The 11,155-nt window shown below is 48.2% G+C and overlaps 1 protein-coding gene across 1 annotated transcript; it reads left to right on the forward strand.

The window, feature by feature from the left end:
• The first annotated feature begins 546 nt into the window (after positions 1 to 546).
• Positions 547 to 8,990, forward strand: LOC138644378 (uncharacterized). Its single transcript, XM_069732687.1, has 7 exons — positions 547 to 580; positions 2,563 to 2,634; positions 3,275 to 3,375; positions 5,406 to 5,555; positions 6,659 to 6,813; positions 8,553 to 8,709; positions 8,853 to 8,990. The coding sequence occupies exons 2-6, from the start codon at positions 2,563 to 2,565 to the stop codon at positions 8,681 to 8,683; spliced, it is 609 nt and encodes a 202-aa protein (XP_069588788.1). The 5' UTR covers positions 547 to 580; the 3' UTR covers positions 8,684 to 8,709; positions 8,853 to 8,990.
• Positions 8,991 to 11,155: the final 2,165 nt, after the last annotated feature.

The following is an 11,155-nucleotide window of genomic DNA, read 5'->3' on the forward strand; positions in this document are numbered from 1 at the left end:
TTCTGCTGGTGCAGTCACTGTGTACATACATTACATTACTGATCCTGAGTTACATCCTGTATTATACCCCAGAGCTGCACTCACTATTCTGCTGGTGCAGTCACTGTGTACATACATTACATTACTGATCCTGAGTTACATCCTGTATTATACCCCAGAGCTGCACTCACTATTCTGCTGGTGCAGTCACTGTGCACATACATTACATTACTGATCCTGAGTTACCTCCTGTATTATACTCCAGAGCTGCACTCACTATTCTGCTGGTGCAGTCACTATGTACATACATTATTAATGCTGTATACCCCTGAGCTGTGACGTCACTGCCATTTCCTTGTCCCTATAGGTCTATCAGTATGTGTCGCTCCTCGGTAACCATAGAGATCGCTAGGGGTCGCTAGATTCGCCACTTCTATAGTATAGTTGTTTAACCGCGCTATCTCCTCACTTCCGGTGACCTGCGACTCTATGATCCACCTAGCGGAAGTGACGTTTTCTATCGGGTCCTCTGCCGTAGCGCTGTGAGGTAGGTGCGGTCATGTGACCTGCGGCGCGCGCTGCTCAGTTTCCGTCACGTGTGGTAGGTTCTGCGCCTGATTGATACAATGTATCACTGGTCTGTGCGGAGGTGATGGAACCTGGCACCTGCCGGTGATCGGCGAAGGCAGCACAGTGTCACGGATTTTACATGATGGAGATCGGTTTTGAGTCTGAATTAAATATTTATTTCTATTTTTATTATTTTCATTTCTGATTATTAATGGAAAGCCACCTGCTTATGTTTGGAAACCGTCAGCAAGTTGCTGCTGCAGCTGCAAGTGTCTATGAACCCTGTCCTGTTCCTCCTGGGTGTATTATACCGCTTAGACCCGTCGTTCCGTGGCCAGTGATGGACGGCGGACGCTGCAGACGTGATATTAGGGGTTTTGGGTTGTGAGGAGCCACTGACGGGGTCCTGGTGTCTGGGGGTGACGGCTGCAGGGATCGGACCCCCTTAGATCCAGGGTGGGGGTGTCGGCCCCCGTAGGGTGAGCGCAGGGCGCCCTCGGGTGTCATGTCGCCCTGTGAGTGCAGATTGTCACCATGTCGGGCTTCGCTCACGGACAGGACGAGATCCGGAGAACAGAAGAGATTTTTTTTTTTATTGGTCAGCGCGTTTCAGCAATGGACAAGGTGAAAAATCGAGTGGCTACTAAATGCCCCTGTACCTGCCCGCTGTGTAGGAGATTCTGCCGCTGCGGTGGTGGAGCCCATGAGCATCGCCGAGTGCAAGGAAGTAGGAAAGAATAAAATAACACAAAACTTTGAATCTTTCCTTTTGTTCTTCTTGATCTAAAATTAATAGTCCATAATTCCAAAGACATACTGATAGGGATTCTAGATTGTGAGCCCCATCGGGGACAGTGATGATAATGTGTGCAAAACTGTAAAGCGCTGCGGAATATGTTAGCGCTATATAAAAAATAAAGATTATTATTAAGATTAATAGAAATAACCTTATTCGGTGTCGGCCGGGAAACGTCTGAAGTGTCAATAAATAACCAGAAAAGAAAAGATTCCGACCCCCAAACGCAGAAGCCGTAACAGCTGCATCTCACGGTACAGAGATCTTTAACGTCTGGATTTTTTAATCTTTGTAGCACAAACTCTGATCCTTGTACTGATCTGCATTAAGGTCACTTTTACTATAGCAACATTGTGGGATTGTTTTACCCCTCGTAGAACTTCTGCACTGTTAGAAAGTTAAGCGTATTATGAACCACGTATAACAATCTTTATTAGAATAAAAACAAGCATATATATAAAAAGTAGTACCCATAGGTGAATGAGCCAAAAATGTTAGTGGCACCACTACTGAGCAACAGGCAAAGCCTAGTGAATCATAATAGGACATAATATTGCCATACGGGACGGAGCTCCTGCTGGAGTAATCACTACAACCCACCGAATATCTTAAGCCACAATGGCGTGTCAGAGTTTGTCACTATAAAGATCTAGTCAGCCGCAGGAAAAAACACGTCTATCTTAAGGCATAGTATCAACAAGTAACAAGGACTTACCAGAGCTCAGGAGATGGTGCCACTGCCCCTACGCGCGTTTCGGCGCTGTGCCTTCGTCCCCCTGACGCGCGTAGGGGCAGTGGCACCATCTCCTGAGCTCTGGTAAGTCCTTGTTACTTGTTGATACTATGCCTTAAGATAGACGTGTGTTTTTTCCTGCGGCTGACTAGATCTTTATAGTGACAAACTCTGACACGCCATTGTGGCTTAAGATATTCGGTGGGTTGTAGTTAGAAAGTTGTAGGGTAACGTGGATGATGTGTAACAACATGGCTCGTCCCACAGACCACCCTCATACAGCGATGCTGGCGGGAAAGTGAGACGTTTGTGAGTCTTTGAAAAGGAGGAGAAATGAAAAAGTTTTTAACTCCGGAAGGGGTTAAGACAGCAGAAGGAAAGTGACTTGTACGGCAGGATTTCAGCTCTGGGGTGTAATTCTGCTGTGAGCAGGACTGTGGGTCTTCGCGCTGTGATCTCTTATGTTTCTATTTTATCCTTACAGATGGATTTCTTAGAGGATCTTCTTGCTGAAGATGAAGATAATCTTTGCTCTTACTCCATGAGTGACCTCGAGGTTTGTCCCCAGCCGTGTGTATATATATATATATATATATATATATATATATATATATATATATTAGATCATTTGGTGCCAGGTGACCGTTTTCCATCCCCGCACTGTCAGACTCGTGCACTGGATGTTCTGTAGTTGGTAGTGATCCGCACCTGATGGACCCATTATTGGGGCATCTTTGTCCTCTTGTTGCATTTTTTAGCTTTCATGTAGACTGTGATAGTAGCTCCCAAATCATGAAATGTGCAGAGTATCTCTGGAGACAAATATGCTGACTTGTGATCAGTAGTGATCCGTCCACTCCTGATGGTGAGGGCAGGGCTGCACATGACAGAAATTCCCTTATGTCCTAAATAGTGAGCATAAATCAACATAATCTAATAGGTCTAATTACCATAAAGAGAAGTGATTCTATCTGGGTAATTAGACATATTCGATTATGTTGATTTCTGTATATGACAGAAGTAAAGTCCTGTGGATCACCCCAGCAGCACAGAATATTGCAGAGTCTGTTACTGTACAGAAAGGTCCTAAACCTGACAATTGCATAGTGTAAAATGTAGCACTATAGCAGCACAGAGTATTTTAGCAGAGGAGGAGGATGCTGATCAGCCTAACTCAATTCCTGTGTTCTCTGCAGAAATGTGTTCAGCTCTTGATGGATGAAGTCCGATCACAACAAGAAAAAGTAGATGAAACCAAGGCAGATTTACAAAACATGGAGGCTGAGGTCACTGAAAGGTAAAATTAACGAGTATAATCTGTCAGAACGGAAACTTCTGAGTCTTCACAGTGATGTAGTGATAAGTAATATACACAGTGAGCGCAGCTCTGGAGTATAATACAGGATGTAACTCGAGATATGTAATGTATGTACACAGTGACTGCACCAGCAGAATAGTGAGTGCAGCTCTGGAGTATAATACAGGAGGTAACTCAGGATCAGTAATGTAATGTACTGTATGTACACAGTGACTACACCAGCAGAATAGTGAGTGCAGCTCTGGGGGATAATACAGGATGTAACTCAGGATCAGTAATGTAATGTATGTACACAGTGACTGCACCAGCAGAATAGTGAGTGCAGCTCTGGGGTATAATACAGGATGTAACTCAGGATCAGTAATGTAATGCATGTACACAGTGACTGCACCAGCAGAATAGTGAGTGCAGCTCCGGAGTATAATACAGGATGTAACTCAGGATCAGTAATGTAATGTATGTACACAGTGACTGCACCAGCAGAATAGTGAGTGCAGCTCTGGTGTATAATACAGGAGGTAACTCAGGATCAGTAATGTAATGTATGTACACAGTGACTGCACCAGCAGAATAGTGAGTGCAGCTCTGGAGTATAATACAGGATGTAACTCAGGATCAGTAATGTAATGCATGTACACAGTGACTGCACCAGCAGAATAGTGAGTGCAGCTCTGGAGTATAATACAGGATGTAACTCAGGATCAGTAATGTAATGTATGTACACAGTGACTGCACCAGCAGAATAATGAGTGCAGCTCTGGGGTATAATACAGGAGGTAACTCAGGATCAGTAATGTAATGTATGTACACAGAGACTGCACCAGCAGAATAGTGAGTGCAGCTCTGGAGTATAATACAGGATGTAACTCAGGATCAGTAATGTATATACACGGTGACTGCACCAGCAGAATAGTGAGTGCAGCTCTGGGGTATAATACAGGAGATAACTCAGGATCAGTAATGTATGTACACAGTGACTGCACCAGCAGAATAGTGAGTGCAGCTCTCGGGTATAATACAGGATGTAACTCAGGATCAGTAATGTAATGTATGTACACAGTGACTGCACCAGCAGAATAGTGACTGCAGCTCTGGAGTATAATACAGGATGTAACTCAGGATCAGTAATGTAATGTATGTACACAGTGACTGCACCAGCAGAATAGTGAGTGCAGCTCTGGTGTATAATACAGGAGGTAACTCAGGATCAGTAATGTAATGTATGTACATAGTGACTGCGCCAGCAGAATAGTGAGTGCAGCTCTGGAGTATAATACAGGAGGTAACTCAGGATCAGTAATGTAATGTATGTACACAGTGACTGCACCAGCAGAATAGTGAGTGCAGCTCTGGGGTATAATACAGGATGTAACTCAGGATCAGTAATGTAATGTATGTACACAGTGACTGCACCAGCAGAATAGTGAGTGCAGCTCTGGGGTATAATACAGGAGGTAACTCAGGATCAGTAATGTAATGTATGTACACAGAGACTGCACCAGCAGAATAGTGAGTGCAGCTCTGGAGTATAATACAGGATGTAACTCAGGATCAGTAATGTATATACACGGTGACTGCACCAGCAGAATAGTGAGTGCAGCTCTGGGGTATAATACAGGAGGTAACTCAGGATCAGTAATGTATGTACACAGTGACTGCACCAGCAGAATAGTGAGTGCAGCTCTCGGGTATAATACAGGATGTAACTCAGGATCAGTAATGTAATGTATGTACACAGTGACTGCACCAGCAGAATAGTGAGTGCAGCTCTGGAGTATAATACAGGAGGTAACTCAGGATCAGTAATGTAATGTATGTACACAGTGACTGCACCAGCAGAATAGTGAGTGCAGCTCTGGGGTATAATACAGGATGTAACTCAGGATCAGTAATGTAATGTATGTACACAGTGACTGCACCAGCAGAATAGTGAGTGCAGCTCTGGGGTATAATACTTCGGATCAGTGATGTCACGTATAATGGGCCCTGTGTTGTGAATGTTTCTTCAGCAGTGTGAGGAGGGAGTTTTTGACGTCTCTGCTGGCTCAGACTCTGCCTCAGCTAGAAGCTCTGGAGGAAGAAGTGAGAACTCAGGAGCAGCTTCTGGTGGCTATACGTGAAATGGAAAGATTACGAGAAGCTCGGGGTGCGGAGTCCTGGTAATCCATTCGCCTCTTTGTTTGCATTGATTCGATTTTGGGGTAAATATCATTACTGTCATCACCCCATAGTGAGCTGAGTTTTGGGGTATGTTCCCTCGGTCAGTAATTGCTGCAGGTTGGATGCTGCATTCATCTGCAGCGTTCAGATATTACAGAATAGTGGATGGGATTTTAAGAAATCCCATTTCCACTATGTGTGCACCGATGCCTGCGGTTCACCTGCGGAGACGGACATGCGGCACATCTTTCCAGACCGCAGCATGTCTATCTTGTGGCGACGCTCTGTCTCCGCAAGATGAATGTCGCCCATACAATGTATCGGGGTGCGGTGATTCCACACGGTTCAATGAGCACAGAGGAGTCACCTGCGTCCAAAGCGCTGCCAATTACTGACCGTGGGAACATAGCCTTACTGTGCCGCTATGTCGTCTAACATTTGCAGCAAATCCTCGTGAACGTTGTTCAGATTAGTTACTCACAGAAATCCAGATGCAGTGTAAAGCATGGAGGAGAGCACCCACTTCTGATGAAACGCGTGGTGGATGCAGCTAGATTCCCCTCCTGACGTCGGTGCTGAAGTTACTGATCATGTTGCTTTGCCCTAATAGAGCAAAGCTGCAGTGTAAAGCAAGAGAGAGACTTCACTTTAGCCTCTGAGATGAAAGGTCGATTTCAGATTATTCCTCACATCTGGGCCATGAGGTTTCCACCCAGTGTTCTGTACTGATGGCCGGGCAGTTCTGGGGGTATCACAGGGCAATTGCAGTGGTCTCTCAGCCCGGCTGTTCTGGAGGGGATCGCTGCACAATCACAGTGGTCTCTCAGCGGGCCAGTTCTGGGGGGATCGTGGGATGATCACAGTGGTCTTTGTGGGCTGTTCTGGGGGGATCGCTGTACAATCACAGTGGTCTCTCTGCCGGCCAGTTCTGGGGGGGATAGTGGGATAATCACAGGGGTCACTGTGAGCAGTTCTGGGGGGGATCGTGGGTAATCACAGGGTTCTCTGTGGGCAGTTCTGGGGGGGATAGCGGGACGATCTCAGTGGTCTCTGCGTGCAGTTCTGTGGGATAATCACAGGGGTCTGTCCTCTGTTTCTGCAGTGGAGACTTAGAAACACGACTGGTGGCAGCAGACGGTCTCTGGTCCACGTGTCGTCAGCAGGAGAAGACTCTGCGGGAGAACACAGAAACTCTGCGGGCGGCACTGGGAAAATCAGAGGCCAAACTGGGAGAAACGACGGCCGAACTGCACATGGGTGAGATACACGGGGGAGGGCAGAGCTACAGACAGTGAGATACACGGAGGATGAGGGCAGAGCTACAGACAGTGAGGTACACGGGGGGGACGAGGACTGAGCTACAGACAGTGAGATACACGGGGGGGACGAGGACTGAGCTACAGACAGTGAGATACACGGGGGAGGGCAGAGCTACAGACAGTGAGATACACGGGGGGAGGGCAGAGCTACAGACAGTGAGGTACACGGGGGGGACGAGGACTGAGCTACAGACAGTGAGATACACGGAGGGATGAGTGCTGAGCTACAGATGCTGAGATACACGGGATGAGGGCTGAGCTACAGATGCTGAGATACACGGGGGGAGGGCAGAGCTACAGACAGTGAGATACACGGGGGAGGACTGAGCTACAGACAGCGAGATACACGGAGGATGAGGGCAGAGCTACAGCTGCTGAGATACACGGAGGGATGAGGGCTGAGCTACAGATGCTGAGATACACGGGGGGAGGGCAGAGCTACAGACAGCGAGATACACGGAGGATGAGGGCTGAGCTACAGACAGCGAGATACACGGAGGGATGAGTGCTGAGCTACAGCTGCTGAGATACACGGAGGGATGAGGTCTGAGCTACAGATGCTGAGATACACAGGGGGATGAGGGCTGAGCAGCAGACAGCGAGATACACGAAGGATGAGGGCTGAGCTACAGATAGTGAGATACACGGGGGGGACAAGGACTGAGCTTCAGAAAGAGATACACGGAGGGACGAATTCTGAGCTACAGACAGCGAGATACACGGGGGGGAAGAGGGCTGAGCTACAGTGAGATACATGGGGGGACAAGGGCTGAGCTACAGACAGCAAGATACACAGGGGGACAAGGGCTGAGCTACAGACATTGATATACACAGAGGGACGAGTGCTGAGCTACAGACAGTGCGATACACGGAGGATGAGGGCAGAGCTACAGACAGTGAGATACACGGAGGATGAGGGCAGAGCTACAGACAGTGAGATACACGGAGGATGAGGGCAGAGCTACAGACAGTGAGATACACGGAGGATGAGTGCTGAGCTACAGACAGTGAGATACACGGAGGATGAGTGCTGAGCTACAGATGCTGAGATACACGGGGGGATGAGGGCTGAGCTACAGACAGTGAGATACACGGAGGGATGAGTGCTGAGTAACAGCGAGATACAAGGAGGATGAGGGCTGAGCTACAGACAGTGAGATACACGGGGGGGACGGGGACTGAGCTTCAGAAAGTGAGATACACGGAGGGACGAATGCTGAGCTACAGACAGCAAGATACACGGTGGGACGAGGGCTGAGCTACAGACAGCGAGATACACAGAGGATGAGGGCTGAGCTACAGACAGCAAGATACACGGGGGAACAAGGGCTGAGCTACAGACAGTGAAATACACGGGGGGACGAGGGCTGAGCAACAGTGAGATACATGGGGGGACAAGGGCTGAGCTACAGACATTGATATACACAGAGGGACGAGTGCTGAGCTACAGACATTGATATACACAGAGGGACGAGTGCTGAGCTACAGACAGATACAAGGAGGGACGAGTGCTGAGCTACAGATGCTGAGATACACGGGGACGAGGGCTGAGCTACAGACAGTGAGCTACACAGTGATGAAGGATTAGCTACAGACGGGTTAGATACACTGGGGGATACAGCTGAGATTCTATCCTGAGTGAAGAACTGTTGGATGCTTTTTTTTCTCGTGTTTCAGTGGAGTCTGAGCTTCTTGCTGTACAGGAAAGACTCTCTGCCCAGCGGCCGGCGCAGGGTGAGGCTGCCCAGGTGATCAGCGCGTGTATGGAGGAGATGGGCAAACTGCAAGAAAAACGGCGCCGAAAATGAGATTCGCCTTCATCACTGACTACGAGGTAAGAGGGGGAGCAGCTGCCGGGGGCTTTGTATTATTGTCAAAGCTCCCTACACATTTAGTGAGGACTTTGTAGTATTGTTCCCTCCTTGTAGAGTTAATAACTTTTCTTGTTGACATTTTTTTTTCTCTCTCCATTTTTAGTGCTTTAGCCCCATCGTGTCCGCAGCTCCTCTGCATCCACAGACTCTGACCAGCACTGTTGCTCGTCACTGCCCGGGCCTCATGACATTTTATACAAGATTCCTTTCTTTTATTTATTCTAATTATTATTTAATACAATAGAGATTTTACAGATCAATGTGTCGGCAAAGGCTGATGAAAGTATCTACCGTGCCATCCCAGATCTGCCCAGCAGGGGGCGCATGGTGCTAAGATAATGAGTTCTGTAGCATGAAGTTGACGCTCCGTGACTCTTATATGTCCTGAGCTGTCGTATTATCCGAGGCGCCGTTTATGTCCGCTCTGGGTCAAATCAACAAAATGATGTATAGAATTGCTTTGTATAAGTGATAATAAAATGTAACTGAACATGAACTATAAGCTTCTGTGGTGAAAATGTCTCCTGCCTTTATATTGCTACATATATTATTATGGCGCCAGAGGAGGGGTATACATAATAAAAACAGGTACAATAATCTTGAACAATACAAGTCATAACTGGTCCAGGAGGAGAGAGGACCCTGCCCGCGAAGGCTCACAGTCTACAAGGGATGGGTGAGGATACAGGAGGAGAGAGGACCCTGCCCGCGAGGGCTCACAATCTACAAGGGATGGGTGAGGATACAGGAGGAGAGAGGACCCTGCCCGCGAGGGCTCACAATCTACAAGGGATGGGTGAGGATACAGGAGGAGAGAGGACCCTGCCCGCGAGGGCTCACAGTCTACAAGGGATGGATGAGGATACAGGAGGAGAGAGGATCCTGCCCACGAAGGCTCACAATCTACAAGGGATGGGTGAGGATACAGGAGGACAGAGGACCCTGCCCGCGAGGGCTCACAGTCTACAGGGGATGGGTGAGGATACAGGAGGAGAGAGGACCCTGCCCGCGAGGGCTCACAATCTACAAGGGATGGGTGAGGATACAGTAGGTGAGGGTAGAGCTGGTCATGCAGCGGTTTGGTCGATCGGTGGTTACTGCAGGTTGTAGGCTTGTCTGAAGAGGTGGGTCTTCAGGTTCTTTTTGAAGGTTTCGATGGTAGGCGAGAGTCTGATATGTTGGGGTAGAGGGTTCCAGAGTAGGGGTGATACGCAAGAGAAATCTTGTATGTGATTGTGGGAAGAGGAGATAAGAGGGGAGTAGAGAAGGAGATCTTGTGAGGATCGGAGGTTGCGTGCAGGTAAGTACCGGGAGACGAGGTCACAGATGTATGGAGGAGACAGGTTGTGGATGGCTTTGTACGTCATGGTTAGGGTTTTGTACTGGAGTCTCTGGGTAATGGGGAGCCAGTGAAGGGATTGACAGAGGGGAGAGGCCGGGGAATAGTGGGGGGACAGGTGGATTAGTCGGGCAGCAGAGTTTAGAATAGATTGGAGGGGTGCGAGAGTGTTAGAGGGGAGGCCACAGAGCAGGAGGTTGCAGTAGTCGAGGTGGGAGATGATGAGGGCATGGACTAGGGTTTTTGCAGATTCATGGTTGAGGAACGTACGGATCCGTGAAATATTTTTGAGTTGAAGTCGGCAGGAAGTGGAAAGGGCTTGGATATGTGGTTTGAAGGAGAGATCAGTCAAGGATTACCCCGAGGCAGCGAGCTTGTGGGACTGGGGAGAGTGGGCAGCCGTTTACTGTAATGGATAGGTTCGTTGGGGGGGTCTCGTGAGATGGGGGAAGGATGATGAATTCTGTTTTATCCATGTTAAGTTTCAGAAATCTAGCGGAGAAGAAGGATGAAATAGTGGACAGACATTAATGGATTCTGGTTAGAAGGGAGGTGATATCTGGTCCAGAGATGTAGATCTGTGTGTCGTCAGCATAGAGATGATACTGAAAGCCATGAGATTCTATGAGCTGTCCCAGGCCAAAGGTGTAAATGGAGAAGAGCAGGGGCCCAAGGACTGAACCTTGAGGGACTCCGACAGATAGGGGGCGAGGTGAGGAGGTGGTGTGTGAATGGGAGACGCTGAATGTCCGGTCAGTTAGGTATGACAAGATCCAGAATAGGGCCAAGTCTGTGATGCCAAGAGATGAGAGGGTCTGTAGTAATAGGGAATGGTCCACTGTGTCAAAGGCAGAGGACAGGTCGAGGAGGAGGAGGACAGAGTAGTGTCGCTTGCTCTTGGCGGTTAAGAGGTCATTGGTGACCTTAGTTAGGGCAGTTTCAGTGGAGTGGTGTGACCGGAAGCCAGATTGTAAGTGGCCGAAGAGGGAGCAGGAAGAGAGATGGGAGAACAGTTCAAGACAGGTTTTGATATACTGCATATCAAAAATCCGAGCTGCAGTGTTTTA

The sequence above is a fragment of the Ranitomeya imitator genome, chromosome 7 (genome assembly GCF_032444005.1).
Source record: "Ranitomeya imitator isolate aRanImi1 chromosome 7, aRanImi1.pri, whole genome shotgun sequence".
Classification (NCBI taxonomy): domain Eukaryota; kingdom Metazoa; phylum Chordata; class Amphibia; order Anura; family Dendrobatidae; genus Ranitomeya; species Ranitomeya imitator.

Bases quoted from the DNA above. Each gene is read 5' to 3' on its own strand.
- LOC138644378 (XM_069732687.1), top strand. From the start codon at position 2,563: ATGGATTTCTTAGAGGATCTTCTTGCTGAAGATGAAGATAATCTTTGC. The intron at 2,635-3,274 runs GTTTGTCCCCAG...TGTTCTCTGCAG, and splicing joins ACTCCATGAGTGACCTCGAG to AAATGTGTTCAGCTCTTGAT. The intron at 6,814-8,552 runs GTGAGATACACG...CTCGTGTTTCAG, and splicing joins GACGGCCGAACTGCACATGG to TGGAGTCTGAGCTTCTTGCT.